Consider the following 17,673-nt stretch of genomic DNA (forward strand, 5'->3'; position numbering starts at 1 on the left):
TAGTTAAAGAAGCCAGTTTTTTCAAAAAAAGTCATTTTCAAAAATAATAAAAAAAGCTCCGGTCTCAATCTTGTCGACAATTTTTTATCGAAGAGCGCTTATGTCAGTAAACACACGGTTTTAATATCATATGTCCTCATTTGCTTTGTTCACGAGATATAAAGGGCCAAAATGACCCTTGCTGTGTGTGCTCACTTCATTGCGACTGATGGTTGTTATCAGCTTGCATTGTGCGTAAATCTCAGTTTTAGTTATTCTGCTGCAGCAAAACCTTGCTCTGGGAGCTTTTCGCCCCAAAAAATGTGTTCTCAGATTTTATTTGTGTCTAGCGTGTGCGAAAATGGGCTGCTGCCACCCTCTAAAGGGTGATTCCACGAGAGATCGAACATGCCTGTCCGGTTGATATTTTTGTTTGGCCTGGGTTTTTTATATGTTATGTGGGCACATTCAAAGTGCACGGAACCGAAAATTTTATTTCCAAGAAACGCTCCCAGTGAGCCAAAAAAAATATTTGAAGGTGGCGGTGCGGGCCTCCTGTTTTTGCTCACTGCAATGTTTTCGGATTTCACGGCCGAATTTAACGTGAACTATAAATGATGTGTCGAAAAATTTTTTTTGCTCGTTTTAATACGCATTACTGTGAATCACATCCAGGCTTTTTTTATGCCGTCCTCGAAAAAGAAAAGAAATGTGAAAAAATGGCAGACACAGTCCAAATTGACAAAGTTTGCTAAGTTTGATGCACCTTGGCGCCTTTCCTATTTCACACAGAATCTTCAAAACAATGTCAAGTATATGAAAGAGCCTTTGCAACATTATGCGGAAGATAGTTTTACTGCAGGCAGCGCAAAAGGAGAAGAAAATAGCTAAAGAAGCGAGATTTTTCAAAAAAGATTATTTTTAAGAAATAAAATTAAAAACTCTGGTCTCAATTTTGACGCCATTTTTTTTTATCGAAGAGGCGCTTATGTCAGTGAAAACACCGTGTTAATATTTATGTCCTCATTTGCTTTGTTCACGAGATTTAACGGGCCAAAATGACCTTTGCTATGTGTGCTCACTTCAGTGCGATTAATCGTTGTCACCCCCTTGCATTGCACGTAAATCTACAGTTTTAATTATTTTCTTGCAGTAAAACTTTGCTCTGGTGTCTTGTCAAGGAAAATGTATTCTCAAACTTTATTTGTGTCTAGCATGTGCGGGGGTGGGCTGCTGGCACCTCTTCTGTGGCTCATATCATTCTGTGACAATACAGTGGAGTATCTGCTCATAGCCTCCCTCATAGCAAATATTAATTTAATAAACAAATCATGTTTACTAAGCAAACATTTTTTTTTTAGTATGATTCATGAAATTTCAGTATTATTGAGCTGTATCTGTGGGGTTTTATGTACCCTAAGATTATCATGTCTGTGATGCACTTGTTTTGAGAAGTGTGCTATTGTATTTTTCCAAATGTATGTACCTTGCGCAGGGTCAGCCATGGGAATACAGGGTCTGCAGACATACCTTGAAACGCTTGTACATGGCGGGTGCACATTCACTGACATTGTGAAAGAGGCGAAGAAGCATGCTGCATACTGCACTCAGGGAACCAAGCCCACAATAGTGGTAGATGGCCTGTGTTTAATCAGGTGGCTTTACAGTAGAACAAATGACTACATATTTGGTGGCCCGTGGAGTTACCTTGTGCATGCCTTGATGGTAAGCATTTAAAATGAACTTGAAGCATTGTGAATATTGGAAGTGCCATTATAATGCCATCAGATTATGTATTGACAGTTTTTGGTAGGTTGGATGCCTGAATCTTGGTGGCACATTGTAGGAAGCAAAGTAATTGAGTGAAAGGGAGATTGTGTCTTCATTCTCTTTGCGGCTTGTCATTTAAAGCACTTCGTTTTTTTACTAGGCACCAAGAAGTCCCTATTGCCATCCTCCTTCAAACTTCATATACCTGCGATGATGGTGTTAGCTCATGGTATTGGGTATCTATGTGCAATGTTTCATTATGCAAGTGTGCTAGTTGCGTGCTTTTGTTTGGGAGACATTGTTGTCAGTTCATTGTTTTTTTTGGTTGAGACTTTCTTGTTGTAAGCAGGTGTTTAGTACTTTTTTTTGCCTTCACAGTGGTAGTGTCTTGTTACTATAAGTTGCAAACATTTGTAAAGCTGTATTGTCGAACATGATCTTTTCTTCCAACAGGGCCTTGTAAGATCATTTCAAGAGAGAGGCATTGACTTGGTGTTTTTCTTTGATGGATCTGTGTGTGGTGCAAAAGTGGAAGAATGGCGAAGTCGACGAGAGAAAAAGTGTCAAGAGATTATGAAGACATTTGAGAAACTTCGAGCTGGTTGCTGGACAGGTGGTGATAGGAACTTTACTTGCCCCAATGGAACTGCGCACACGTTGTGCTTCATGGTCAGGCACTTAACATCATGCAAAGTATGTTAGTCAGATATTTAGATTGTCAACATTTGTAAGTAGCACTGCATGTTTACCAATGGTCTCTCAAACTCTTTTGCAGGTGTTTTATGCAGTGGAAGAGTGTGACACTGAAGTGTGTCGTTATGCTGAGAGTCATCCAGAATGCTTTGCCATATTGGGTCAGGATACCGACTTTGTCATTTTTAACATGCGAGTTCTGTATCTCTCCAGCTTGCACTTAGACATGGACAGACTTCAAACCCGTGCCTACAGTTCTGAGGCACTTGCTCAACATCTGGGGCTTCATCGTGAGCTCCTCCCCCTCTTCGCATGCCTTGCAGGCAATGACATTGTCGGCAAAGAACAACTGAAGTCATTTCATCACTCACTTGGTATGTGCCTCTTCTACTTAATGTGACATTTAACCATTCCACTACATTTAGTTTTAATGTGTAACCTTGTTTACCGTGGTTTTACTTATTCATCCAGCATCTGGTGTTCTGAAACTTGGTAATACAAGTAGCCCATAATCGGGGCTTAGCTGAAAGGGGAACTCCGGCAATTTTTTGATGTCCACAAATCTCAATAAAATTTTCACCATACTGCCGCAGAGGCTGCCAACAATAAGTTTTCTCTGCCAACAAGCCAGCGGGCCGCTGGGTTAGCGTCCGCAACGTGTCGCGCCTGCTTGTGCTTCGTGTGGCCGCGCAACGCATGCCTCTCGCGCATGGTCACGAGACTGTGGGTTGACCTGCAAGCCAGAAGAAGAAGTGCGTTCGTCGAACGGACACTTTTATGTGTGGCACGCTATAGCGGACTCCTTGATTTTGTACCTAGTTATCTGGGCACAAGTTCGCCTACAATAAACGAGTGTTTGTGTTTCCCCTCTTCAATACGCTACATTCTGGTGGAGGTGCGGGGTATGATTGGAAGTCCCCTGGGTGCAAGAGAGCGGAGCCTTGACCCTCAGCGATTGGAACCTGGTGAACTGACTCCAGTACACCAGCGTGCAAGCCGCCGCCTCCCAGGAGACCCGCCTGAATTTGAACCGCTCCCTACTGCTCCGGCAACACAGGCATCGTCCACTGCCGACGAAAGAACTATGGCCAGCCCGGTGACATCCGAACTCATCGTGTCCCCACTGTGCATGCCTAAGCCCTTCCACGGTGATACGTACGAAGATGTGGAGGACTGGTTGGAACACTTCGAGCGGGTGGCGAACATCAACGGCTGGGACGAGGCAAGAAAACTGAGCCGTGTGTACTTCGCGTTGGAGGATGCAGCGAGGACATCGTATGAAAACCACGAAGCGGTGATACCGACCTGGCAAGAGTTTTTACGGCATCTGGTCACTACGTATGCCAGCACCGATCGTCGAGAGAAGGCAGAGAATGCTCTCCAGTCCAGGAACCAGTGCACGAACGAGAGCGTTGGCATGTATATCGAGGATATGTCCCGCCTTTTCAGACACGCCGATCCGAACATGACCGAAGAGAAAAAACTGCGTCACCTGATGCGAGGAGTCAAACAGGACTTATTCGCAGGGTTGGTTTGCAACCCACCACGCACCGTTGCTGAGTTCCGCAGCGAAGCCATGACCATAGAGCGCGCATTGCAGCAGCGCTCCCGTCACTACAACCGTGATGCCAGTAGTGTACCTGCAGATGTCCTTTCGGCAAGCATGGGCAGTAACAGCGAAGCGCTGAAGGAAATGGTACGATCCATTGTAGAGGAAGAGCTTCGAAAGCTTCTGCACCCTCAAGTTACGCCGACAGTCTCACCTCTTGCCACTATTATTCGGGATGAAGTTCGTCACGCCATTCTGCAAGCGGAACCTGAGGCGCAACCTGTTCGACTCGAACAGCCATTGCAGGAACGTCGAGTACCAACGTACACCGACGCTTTGCGCCAACTCGTCGTGCACAGTGCTTCGCTTGCAGCCCCCGGTAGCCGTCCATCGGCTTCGAGCGGCTCACCTTTTCTAGGAGATCTGAGGCCACAAAAAAGCGACGTGTGGCGCACACCCGACAGGACGCCGCTTTGTTTTCATTGCGGAGAAGCTGGACACCTTTACAGAATGTGCCCATATCGAAGAGTCGGTCTCCGCGGGTTTTCCGTAAATGCGCCATGCCCCTGAAATGGTGAAAGACCCGTCGAAATCGAGGACTACTTGTCAAGGCATCAATTTCCAGCTGCTAGTTTCCAGCACGAGCAGGCGCGGGACGTTGCGGACGCTAACCCAGCGGCCCGCTGGCTTCTTGGTAGAGAAAACTTATTGTCGGCAGTCTCTGCGGCAATACGTTCTCTTTGGTACTCTGGTGGTATCTGCCTAACGATAAGACTGCAAGTTCTTTGTTTTCTTCTGGAAATGAATTTTCAAGATTGGTAGCCAATTCCAGAATCAAGCCTATCAGTGGAGGCCACCCTGTGATTGTGACATTTGCGCCTACCTTACCTCACTACCTCCCCATCTCCTTGAGTAGATGAAGTGATAAAGGAAGAAATGGGCTCATTCTTCAGCGAGATTATGGTGATGACCGTCACCATAGATAATTGTTTGGTTTTGTAAGCTGCTTTGTATGTGGTAAAAAGCAATAGGTGGAAGCTGGTGTTGCATTGAAGGTTCCATGAACATAGCAATGGAGACCGGGGGTGTCTATTGTCAGTCGTCTCTGAACAGAACTCTGGGAGAAGCAGCTTTGTTCACTAGTGAAAACGCTTTTGGAGTGGTTTTGCACTACAGTGAGCTACGTTGCGATGTCATTGTAGACATTGCATGAAGCATTTACCCGTTTTGGTTTTGTCACGTCACTTTTCAGTTATTTAAAATTATTGATCAGTCTCCAAGCAAAGTGAACCACCCTAGCTGTTACAGGACTGCCAGTACCATTGGAGAACAGATATGTCATAATAGTATTGTCAAAATATGCCAGAGTTTCCCTTTAAGGGTAATCAGTTTTCACCAGCTTTTTCATATTTATCATTTCTTGAATTGCACCTTCTATTTTTTTATTGTTACTCGGTGGTTGTCTGGTTCACTGTACCTCTGACACTTGAACATGTACATCTGCAGATTCTGCTCTTCACCATAGTATTTATGTCCTATACAGGGGATGGCAAAGCTTTTGAGGAGCATTATAGCAAGGCCATAAGGCTGTAAAGCAATGTTATTGTACAGGAATTAAGTAAATAAACGTATATAGAAAATTAACTGGGCACATCCATCACTGCAATTTTTTCAACCTGCCCAACTCGCTGCACTTGGCAGTTCAACTTCTTGGAGTAAAGGCTCTTTTTTGCATTCTAAAGGTGCATGTTGCAACCAGAAGTCCACATCCTCTGCTGCACTGTTTATTCACGTCTATTCAACTATACAAGCTCGCATGACTTGCCACACTTGACAACTGCTGAACTTATGACAGCTGATTTTCACTGTTCTGGAGTAGTGAAAAAGCAAGCACTGTGAGCTTTCTTGCCTTTTCGGTATGCCCATCTATGTGTTCAAAAATGGAGCCCTTGTGCTTTTGATGCTATTGGTGGCCTAACATTGTGTTCTAGATCAGTTTTGGTGCCTTTTCTTGCAGCATAGTTCACGGTGTGTGCTGCTCAAGATGTACTGAAGTTTGGTGGTTCTCACTTTATGTTGGTCAAATTTCTTTGGAACATACTGCGGTCACTCAAGACCAGGCAGGCAGGGAACAGAACAATAAACAATTATGCAAACATAAAAAATCAAAGGAATAATCAAAATTTTCAAGAATACACACTAGGTAATGCAGCAAGGAAAATAGTAACAAAAAATACAAAAAAAAAGAAAAGTCACAGTTTCACTGCAAGGGCAAAGCAATGAATGCGATAGCAACAAATTGTAGTGTTACACGAAGTGAGGCTGTCAGCTAACTGTTTTGTGTCTGATCTCGCGTAACTACAAAACGCTGGTGTAAGAGAATACGGCCGCTCCAGGGAGAGATGCTCTCCGCATAGTCACTTTGTGTTGAGAGCGCAGCACGTAGAAGGGTATACAAGCCGCCCACTGTGATGGCTTTCGAGACAGCGTGCGCGCCAGCGATCGCGACCGCGCCCTTAGATCCAAGGTTCAAAGTAGTGGCTACTCGCGCGACATATGTCAATGCCGGGATGTGCGAGGAGAAAATGGCTGCATGTATTTATGTGCAGAATTATTCAGCTTACCATTATAAATTGAATGCAAAAATTTTAGGCTTGCGATTCTGCGGCGATCCTAAGCACAGGGATGTCATTTTCTCTCATTAATTTTGTAGGAGAATCAGTAGATTTAAACTCAGAAAAAATAAAATGTACAGCGCGTCTTTGCACCATCTCAAGTTTTTGAATATCTTTTTTGCAGAAAGGGTCCCAAACCACTGAAGCATATTCTAGCTTAGGTAAAATATACTCTTTGTATGCAAGCATTTTTAGTTTTGGAGGGGCTAGAAGAGAAATTCGGGCTAGTTGGCAGTTCATCATTGTGTGATGTCTTCCTTGGTCCTGGTCCATTTTTAGCGCTGTTTTTGCTTCACAATGATAGAGGAGCTTTTTTCAGTTTGTACCTAAAAAAACTGAGCTTACTAGAAGCTGATGCGTATACATTTGTTATATGTGCGGACCAAGAAAGCGTATTTACACTGGTTACTCCTAGGTACTTATATTCCTTTACTTCGTGTACTGGTGCTCCTTGGTCATGGTAAGTAAACATAAATGGCTGTTTTTTTCTCGTCAACCGTAGAAGTACCGTTTTATCAGGCTTTAATATCATTGATGACCAAGGACACCACTCACTAACATGTGTTACGACAAAATTTAAAGGGGTACTGACACCTTTTTTTGAAGGTGAGTTTACTCTGCCATACAAATCTGCATGCAGAGACGGCTCTAAGCAAGTGTGAAGCTCAGCAAATGCTGATCAGATATTTTAATTTGATACTAAAGTCAATTTTTCCATGGCGCACCCACGTCGACACTAGCGTGACGTCAGGCTACAGTACAAATTCTGGTGACTTCACGCAGCAATCTGGCTAGTTGTGATGACGTTATGTATCAAAACTTCCAAGGTGACCGCTTGTGCGTCATCAAAACTTCTAAAATGCCCGCTTGTGTGTCACCAACGGAGCCACGGTGCGGAGCGGCCGTAGAAACATCACTATATATTGTGCGAGCATGCGCTGAGAAGCTCATACCGTGTTGTGACGTCAGGGTACAGTAGGAACCGAAACTATAACTTCCGCGGTGAGGTGGGCATGTCGTGCACAGCAGCAGCACTTGCAATGCTGTTTGTGTTCCAGCGCAGCCGTGATATCAATAAGCTATTCGGGCGAGTGAGCTGGTGGAATGAGCCACGGTCGCAGTGGAATGCAACCGTAGTGTTCAAGCGTGGCCGTCACTGAGCATATCATCACGTGGGATCCACATGGCTTAAAGGAACCCTGACAGCGAAGGTTTTGTTTGCGACTTTTTTACTGTAATTTTTAGCTTTGTGTCTGGTAATCCCGAAATTGTATCGTAAATGCTCTAACGCATCATATAGTTAATGCTAGCATCGTTAATTCAGAACAATTTTGCATCAGTTCGAAACTCCCGCCCAAATACCATAAGAAACTAGCGCCCCACAGCGGGGGAGAGCCTAAGGTCACATGCACTCAAGCTTGAGCTTTGGTGTCGTTGAAAGCGCAGTTTTCAAATCGGGGCCCTGCACGTGGTAAAGAATGAAACGATGCAGGTGCTTCGGTATTGTTAAGCGCGTGCCCCCCCCCCCCCTCAGAAAAAAAAAAGCAGAAAAAAAAGTATTGCACAAGGAGGGGTGACGAACAATAGTCCTCGCCGGGTGCCAGTTGTGGTATTGTGCGCACCCGGCAAATCTTCTCTGACGTTGACAATACTCGCTTGACTCGTGGAATGTCACACGGGGCCTCTGTCTACGTCATACCAGTGGCAGCATCTCTCATAATCATATCGTGGTTTCGGGATGTTGAACCCCAGATATTATTATCATACCAGTGGCGATGTCGCTTGGTGCTGCCAACTCAGATGAGCACTCACGCTTATTTTACAACCAAATTAAAATATCTGAAACCTAACGTCCAGCACTAATAATCGGTCAGGAGTGCCCCCTTATACAGGACAATCAAACAACACAAACACCTTGAGGTTTCAATTTTGGTGTCAGGGGTCCTTTAACCTGAAGACCAAAGAAACTAAAAAAAAAAATTCTTTAGTGAAAACTTTGCTGGAATTTGGGAGGGGAAACGACTGGGCGTCCGATGGTTTTCACGGCGTGGAACTGATTGGAATTTTTGTTGTGCCTGAAATATCCGGTCAAATGTGAAGTTTAAAAAACTTCTTACATTGTGCGACCTGCTTCTTTGCCTCTCTGTATAACTACTCACAGAAATGATGGTGCAAGATTGATACTCCCCTGTATTTTGGTCATACATCATGGTTGAGTTATATGCTGTTTGATTCTGCAGCTGCATAGTGTCATCTATTAGCAAACTGCTATTTCTATCAAAGGTAAGAAAAATGCTCAGCGGAGGACATGTAAAGCACTTCAATGACATGGTGTGCGAAGAAAGGCTATTCTCGTCAAGCATGCGAACAGTGCTTCTGGGGTGCCACTAGGCTTCATTCATAGTGCTGGAAGCCACATGCTCCCATGTTTTCACTGAAAAATATACAAATTAGTGCATGAAAGTTAAAGCTTTGTAACCTTTCATAAAAATCGAAGTAAGTATACATGCATGACTCAAGACCACTGAAAGCTACTAGTATTTAAAATTTAAAAGGATTTACAAGAATTGCACAAGGAGCCTTCCAATACGGCATGTTATCTCTCCTAGCCAGAGTTGCTTCCAGCCAGCAAGCATTCTCGAGTTTTGAGCATGCACTTTTTATTTAACAGCTGAGTTGTTTAAGCTTGAGTTCCAGCCGTGGCCGGTGACTGCTCAATATTCGGCACAGCTGTGCAAAGTGAAGTGAACGCATAGCAGAGCCATGTATAGTATAGTAAAGCAAGGGGTGCGAAAGGGAAGTGAGGGCGAGGAGATGATGTGAAGGTAAGGAGCAGGAGAAGGTCTCCAGCTCTGCTGTTTCCTCAGTCTCCCCACCACTAGTGCATAGCTGCCCCAGTTTTTTTTTCTTTTTTTTTATGAATAGGGTCCCCGTTGTCTTTTGCTGGTCATTATAAAGGCAGCTCATCTGAAAATCTGAGGGTATTGTTTTCATTGGCGTCCCAGTTCTATCAACAAACTGCGGCTCTCCCTGCTGCACTTCTCTTGTGATGGGTCAATTTTTGTGAATGAAAGCTTCATTGTTGGGCATCCCGTTACAGCTTTTCATATCCTGTGAAAAGCACCCACTTTTTTCTTGCAACATTTGCCTTCAACATCTTTCTGCCTGCAGTAATGAAATTTTGCTGTTTCACTTGAACATGCAGGGATTGTGGCGTTTGTTCTTTCAGGTTCTGCTCCTTACAGTCATAATCGTCATGCGTACTTGTTCGAGAAAATCGCTGCTGTCATCCGTCAGAAAGGATGGAGGGCCGTTCCTGACATTTCTGTGGCCAGGTGTATTGGAGTCGACTTGGACCTCTTGCTGAAAGGGGTTCGCATGTATGACACAAAAGAAGAGTGCTGCGAGTTGGGGATGCCCTTGGGTATTGAGCAAGCAAGTTGGCATCTGGCCTTCCGCATGTACAAGCGCGCACAAATGCCTCCATTTGTTTTGCAAGTTCTTTATGGCCGAGAGATCTTCCTTGGGGAAACCATGGAGCAGCCAATGTAAGATCCCCTGTTTTGCAATGCAAACTGTCTTGTAGCCCGGGCGCATCACTGCAAAAAGCCATAGATGTGAAGGCATATGTAGATGAGGCTGTTATATGCAGGGTAAGCATCATATCTTTTTAGAGTGTAAGAAGGATGGGTTGTAGTTAGAGAAAAACTCAACGCCATTGGTCACAAGGGTGCAGCATGCACATTGAACATGTTTGATATAAGAATCTGCGCATGGCCCCTCTGCGCATGTTCTGTATGTTTATCGCAAGTGTTCAAATTATTTGTTTGTTGCAATAAACCTTCAGTTGAGAGTCGGCGCTTGTTTGTGTTCCCTCCTATCCGTCCCGTGAGTGTGTGCGCTGTTACCGCCCATAATAAGAATCTTACGGTAATATATCTGTACTGTGTTGCATTTTCATAAAAATTCCAAACTCGCCATTTTTATGATTTTGACGTGGATTTCCCACATCTGCTCATCCTGACATTGCAGATTATAATGGCCTAGGCTAGGGCATAAGTCAATATTTTTCATTTGAGATGTACTACATTGTATTCTAAACATGCCAAAGACAGACCTTGTCAAAGTGTAAGAAGTTTTTCTAAGCCTCAATGACCAAAGTAAAACGATTGGAACACATGATGGCCATGCTGGGGTTATGGTGAAATGAAAATTAAAGAATAAAATACAAATTTTACTTTCCCATTCATTCCCAATAATCAGCCATTTACCTTGAGATTAATGAAAAATAAAAACAGAATTCTTGAACAAATAATTTATCAACGTAACTGATAGAGTGTAATGCATCTTTAAAAATTTCCTGAAATCTTTGGCACTTTTATTAAAGTTAGAATAGTAAATTAGAGTTCAAAGGAATTCAAAATGAACAGTGATGTGGTCGAATAAGTTCAACTTGAATACTATATATCATATATTATAAAGAAAAATGAGCACCTCAATCATGACCCAACTTGCACAATATTTTCAAGAGTTAGAACAATGCTTGTGTGAATTTACCTTTGAAGTGAAGTCAAAGTGAATTCAAATAGTAGCAGGATTTTAGTAGTAGGCTGCAAATTATAAACGATAACATACATTATGTTTCAGATTTACTGTACTTCACAAATATAAGCCTGCATAATGGGCTTTTAAGCTTTAAAAAAAAAAGATAAATACAGGGAATTTGCACACTAAGTTGCTTCACGGTAGTGCGGATTTACCCTGAGCAGGCAGTTTCATTGGCAGAGCAGCCCCACACTGCAGTGAAAGTAACCTTTTTAGAAGGTTTACATGCAGTAAAATGTCTATTTGTTCGTTTTGAATACTTCGAAATTTTGACATTTTAAATTCATGTTGAAGTGAATTTTAATACTGTAATATTCGTTCAGATATTAGAAGTGCCTGAATATTTGCATAAACCTAATTGAAATGCCACGTTTGACTATGAAATTATGATACATAGTTTTTGTAGCTCGGCCTAGGGTTGCTAAAAATTTCAGTTGATAAACATGGCTACCTTTGTGAGTCAAACAGGGGTTTTAGGAAGTTATAGTTTAAAAGGGTCGTTATAGGTATAATTTATTAATGTTCATTAATAAGTGTGAAAGAGGTTGCCTAATCTCTGGTGGGAGTCCAAAATATTTTTTTATATAACTTTGTGAGATAGTAATTGGCCTGAGTATGCTTTAAATAGGTGGACCTTATGACTCTTGTTAGAGCCAAGGGTGCTTTCATCTTTATTTATTACATTATCTCTTGACATACTGTGCCTACAGTTGTAAAGGGTGACTTCACAATTTATAGCTTCCTAGGACTCTTTGCAAGTATATGGGACCACCTATTGTTATCACAGTTATTGAAAGCAGCAGTCTCCATTTTCTATACGGGGTGAATTCAGATAAGAACAAGCAGGTGGTTCTGGTCACCATTTCCCTATTTTGATTGAACTTACCTTTGATGCATGTTTTGGAACCCGCCACGGTGGTCTAGTGGCTACGGTGCTTGACTGCTGACCCGTAGGTCACGGGATTGAATCCCGACCGTGGCGGTGGCATTTTCGTTGGAGGCGAAAATGCTTGAGGCCCGTGTACTTATATTAAAGTCCACGTTAAAGAACCCCAGGTAGTCGAAATTTCTGGAGCCCTCCACTAGGCGTCCCTCGTAATTATATCGTGGTTTTGGGACGTTAAACCCCAACAATTATTATTATGCATGTTTTGGACCCAGAGTGGTGCTGACTGCAAAGCATCGGGCAGTTTTTTAGTTGCATGATAAAGGACCTCGGTGGTGATTGACAGTTTCACTTTTTACAGTTATGCATTCCTTATCTCGTTCACCCTTCTGAACATTGTTTTCACATGCAAGCGAAGGTTGCCTCCATTCGAAGCGGCACTTATATAACGGGAGCACCCGCAGCCTTGAACGGCTGCCACTAAGTCATCTACTCACATTTGCTAAGTGACTGATCACAAGACAGAGCTTGCCACACCATACAACCTAACTGCAAACAGGTTCTTTGTGATTATATTGGGTACAATTATTTTGCACGACCTCCATCTAATTTTTAGCAAAATAGCAGTGTCGCATCTACTAGGCTGAGTTGGTTGCATTTGACGCATTATAACACGTTAGGAACTCAAATAATGCAATGTTTTTTTTTTTTTTGGCGTGGAATGGCAGACATTTTCCTTGACATTAATCATAGAGATTGACAAAAAAAAATTAATAATGGCCTTCTTGAGAAAACTACTTAACTACTTTTAAACTTCGCTGTTTTGGGTAAACCACATATGTTTCACCGCTATTTTAAAATACGATGGTTTTTTGGAAAAGCCATGAAAATTATCGCAAAATAAAGGGAAAATACGAAAGTCAAAATCTACCAAGTATCATTATCCTCAGTTTAACTTCTCTACAGCAATCGATTCCTGAATTACAGGCATTTTTGGCCGTTTACCATGTTTGTGACTTTTTTCCTCAAAATTCTGTCAGAGAAATGAAATAAATGCTCATAAGGTTGCATTTCACTTGTTCTCTGATGAGAAAAAATATTGTGATCAAGAAGTGTGCTATGTGCGTCAAAGCTCAGAAATTGAGAAATTGGCGGAAAAGAGTTCTTGGCGACTGAAAATTGTAGATATATTTTTCAGCCATACTAAAGCCTTTTTTCCAAAAAGAACTTCAGAATCGTTGTTCTGGATCCAAAACCTGTGTCTAAAGTAAATTTCATCAAAATCTGGAATGGTGACCAGGACCACCTGTTTGTACTTACGTGGATTCGCCCATGATATTTTCTGCTATTGTAAGACTACTCATATCATCTGTCAGCATTTTACATGTGATTCTTTTTTTTTTCTACTTTTTTTTCTACTTTTTTTCAGTGGCAACGTACCAGCACATATCTGCTTTCGGTCGGTCAGGCAGAGGATTTACTGGGTCCTTTTCAGAGGCGACAATTCAGTGATCATCACTGAGCACGTCACCTACCCTGGAAACATTGGAATAAGGGATGAGGCTGTGCCATGTGCACCTGTGCATATTGAAGGTGGGATTTTTATATAGTGGCTGCTGTAGTACTTACAGCAATGATTAGCATTCTACTTGTCCAGATTTCTTGAAACAATTGACTGCTTGTAACAATTATTAGTTTGCTTGTAATGATTATTAGTTTTACTTGCCCTGGCAAATCTTACTAGTCGAAAAGTTAATGCACTCCGCTCTTCATTTCACAAGAACTTTGTGCTATGTTTACGATAATTAATATTTACATGTAATTACAGTGCGTCCCAGCTGATCGGGCCAAGCTAACTAAATAAAAAGGTGCTGCGAGATATGAAGATGTAACGAATGGCATTTTATTAGTGGTTGCATACTGGTATTCTCTTTTTGTTGTCGCTGCTTACTTAATTATAGAATTGCATAAATAATAAATTACTTAGCTGAAGACTGTTGCCATTGCTCATGCTACTCAAAAATCTTCCCCGAACTCACTCAATGATAACAATTACTGGCTCACAAAAATGCATGCGATGCATTTTTTGGGTGAGTCGCTGTATCCCATTACACACACCAAACCCTAAAGGCACTTCATGCCTGCCAAGAGCTGTCAGGGGAGAGTGAAGAGCAAAAGAACAAAAATGTGATGTGCACGCGGCTTTACTTTTGTTTGTAATTTACTTTTTAAGGTGTTCACTGCCAGGAAAGAAATTGGCCCTACACAATTCGTCCTGGCCAATAGGAGGCATCCCTCCCTTCTGGTCTTTTAGTGGTCTGGCTTCTGCTCTGCCCTTCTCAGCCATGCTGAGAAGAAAGACACCCAGGAGTGTGTTGATTCCACAGTGGAAACTTGACTCGCCATGCTACAGAGTAAACATAGCGACCGGGTTCTATGAACCGTGTGGGAAAAAGGACAATTGCACGACTACATTCAACTGTTGGCGCCTTTGTGCAGTTTCTTTTTTTTTTCCTGACACAGGTCGTGCACATTTTCATTTGAAATTATTTGCATTTATGTAAAAATATATTGAGCCTATATTTAGAATGTTGGAGGCCTAAAACGTTGTTTTGCCTGCCTATTTTTGGCACCTAAAATGCACTTTTTAATGCCTAAAAATCCGGCATCTAGTCATCACATTATTACTATTAGTGACACTTAAGTTTGCTATAAATAAAAAAATAATTAAGGCAGCTTTGCAGCAGTGGTGCCAAGCCTGAAGGAAGAGTGGAGCTGGGCGGCCTTGCTTGTTTCTTTTTTTCTCTTTCACTTCTCTTTCTCTCTGTTTTTCTATCTCTTTTTTTTGTCTCTGTTTCTATGTCTTTCTGTCTCGGTCTGTCTATCTGTCTTTCTCTTCTTTCCTTTCTCTCCCTCTCTATTTCTCACTTCCTCTTTTTCTTTCTATCTTTCTCCTCTCTCTCTCTTTGTTTCTCTCTATTTCTTGTTTCTCTCTTTCTCTGTCTGTCTTGCTCTGAAGCCGAGAAAAGATCCTTCTTCTGTATCAAGTTACAGACCTATAGCATAAACAAGTTGCCTCTACATAGTACTTGAAAAGATGATTGACTGCCACTTACTACACTTCCTAGAATCAAACAAACTACTCGACCCATACTAGTGGGGGTTTCGAGAGCGCTGATCTACCACTAACCATCATATATGTATCGAGGAACGCATACGTGAAGCTTTTGTTCATAAGCAGCTTTTCGTATCTGTATTCCTTAACATGGAGAAGGCCTATGATACTACTTGGCAGTTTGTGATACTGAGAGACCTCTCACACATAGGTATATGTTGTAATACATTCATCTGATCGAAAGTTATCTGCCTGATTGCGCATTCCGTGTTCGAGTGGGCAATGTTTTGTCCTGAACATTTGTTTTGTCCTGAACAGGAAACTGGAGTGCCACAGGGTGGGGTGCTCAGCTGTACGCTCTTTATTATAAAAATGAACTCTCTTTTTCTGTACATACCACAAAACATGTTTTATGCAGCATATGCTGACGATGTGCAGATAGGTGTTAAATCGTGTTCTCTTGCGATCTGAGAGTGACAGGTCCAGCTTGGTCTCAACAAGGTAATGGGCTGATGAGAACGGGTTCCGACTGAACCCACGAAAAAGCAGGTATTTCCTGGAAATGAGGCCTGCACCCTGACCCTAAAACTGTTATACAGGATGAGCGTCTGTCTGTAATCTCGGAACATAAATTTCTAGGCATTATTCTAGACAGGAAGCTAACCTTTGTACTGCACATAAAATATCTTAAAAATAAATGCATTAATATCTTAAAGGTGCTGTCACACACAACCTGGGGTAGTGATAGAAAGTGTTTCATGAACTGGAATAAAATTATATGCACACAACTAGACTATGGAGCCATAGTTTACCAGTCAGCCAATCCAACTGCTCTAAAGATGCTTGACCCTGTCCACCATCTACGTATTCGCCTTTCCACAGGCATCTTTAGAACAAGCCCAGTAGAAAGCCTTTATGTTAAATCGGGCGAATGGTCACTCCATCTGCAGAGCACGTATTCGTCCTTCGTGCATTTTCTGAGAGTGAATGAAAACAGCAGCCCTTGTATTCCACCATAAACGACTTGTCCAGTTGTCAACTATTTTGCAAGCGGCCCACAGGGGCACACCCCTTCTCACTGTGTGTTAGAGAGCTAGCCAGGGATGCAACAGCTGCGCCAATTGCGCCAATTTGATACAATTTCTTATTTTTGCGCCAAGCTGAGCCAAAACCGTGAAATTGGTTAAAATTGCGCCATGCTGCGCCGAAATGCCCGACCAGCTTAAAATTTTCTTAGTTGCGCAAATTTGAGCAAGAAATGGAGGCCGCGTTGGTCATGTGCAGTATAGGCATCGTCATCCAATACAGAGGCGCAGACCCTAACCCTAACCCCTCGCGAAAGAAAAAAAGTCAGTTTCACCGCAAGGACAAAGCAATCAATGCAATAGCAACAAATTGTAATGTTATACGAAGTGAGGCTGGCTGCAAACTCTTTTGTATCCGATCTCGCGTAACTCTACAAAACATTGGTGTAAGAGAATACAGCCCCTCCAGGGAAAGATGCTCTTTCTGCACAGTGTCCTCGCATTGAGAGCGCAGCACGTAGCAGGATATACGAGCCACCCGCTGATGGCTGCCAGGATAGCACGCGCGCGCGCCAGTGATCGCGACTGCGGCCTTAGAATGAAAGTTCAATGTTGCTACTCGAGGGACAGCCGCCTCCCCCCCGCCCCCTCTCGCGTCTTTTCATGCTCGTTGAAGACGGGTGGGGCGTTTCCTCTGCTTCGATGGCAGGCTTCCCGAGCGGAGTGGTGTTATCGCATACGTCCTCCGAGCGACGGAGATGGGCTGGCTCGTTTGATATCTGCTTCAGCCGCGTTCGTCGCCCGCATTCGCGCGCTTTTACCCGCGGTAAAACATACTATGCACAGGGATGTGTTATCAATTTGGACTTTATACGGGAGATAATGGCAAAAACTCGTCGAGAGTGTCCTTATAGTTGCTATCGCAATAGAAAAGGACAGTAGTTCTCAAATTTCCTGATGCTTATTTTATTGCGTGCAGAACGCTTTTTAAGCCACTTTTGCCACAGTACACTGGTGTCCTGCTGAAAAGCATACTGAGATTTAGAAGGGGCTATTAGTACTAGCTGTCAGGGACACTGCACGTTTTCTTCCTTAATTACTCATTCGTGCACGACGTTTAAAAAATTATTGACAATCATTTGGAGCTGCTGTGTATGGCGTTTCTGCGGCCTTGTGAAACAATAGACAAAAGCGTATGCCAGTTTTCTTTTTTCGCTGCCCCCACTTGCTCCTGCTTTACGAATCTCCCAAATTTCCAGGTTGCCTAGCATTTCCAGTGCCTGTCGAATTATTTGACAGGTCCTGCAAATGCTAATGTGGACTTAGTCATTGTTCGCACTGTGGGGTGGCTCAGCACACTGCTTTTATTGAAATAG

The 17,673-nt window shown here is 42.8% G+C and overlaps 1 protein-coding gene across 1 annotated transcript in view; it reads left to right on the forward strand.

The window, feature by feature from the left end:
* LOC119382808 (constitutive coactivator of peroxisome proliferator-activated receptor gamma) overlaps positions 1–17,673 on the forward strand; it is a 50,566-nt gene that overhangs the window by 18,499 nt on the left and 14,394 nt on the right. Inside the window, exons 3-7 of the mRNA XM_037650671.2 lie at positions 1,475–1,704; positions 2,203–2,442; positions 2,525–2,816; positions 9,896–10,214; positions 13,587–13,750. Of these exons, the coding sequence (XP_037506599.1) occupies positions 1,475–1,704; positions 2,203–2,442; positions 2,525–2,816; positions 9,896–10,214; positions 13,587–13,750 (1,245 nt within the window). The remainder of the gene's footprint in view (positions 1–1,474; positions 1,705–2,202; positions 2,443–2,524; positions 2,817–9,895; positions 10,215–13,586; positions 13,751–17,673) is intronic.

The sequence above is a fragment of the Rhipicephalus sanguineus genome, chromosome 1 (genome assembly GCF_013339695.2).
Source record: "Rhipicephalus sanguineus isolate Rsan-2018 chromosome 1, BIME_Rsan_1.4, whole genome shotgun sequence".
Lineage (NCBI taxonomy): Eukaryota > Metazoa > Arthropoda > Arachnida > Ixodida > Ixodidae > Rhipicephalus > Rhipicephalus sanguineus.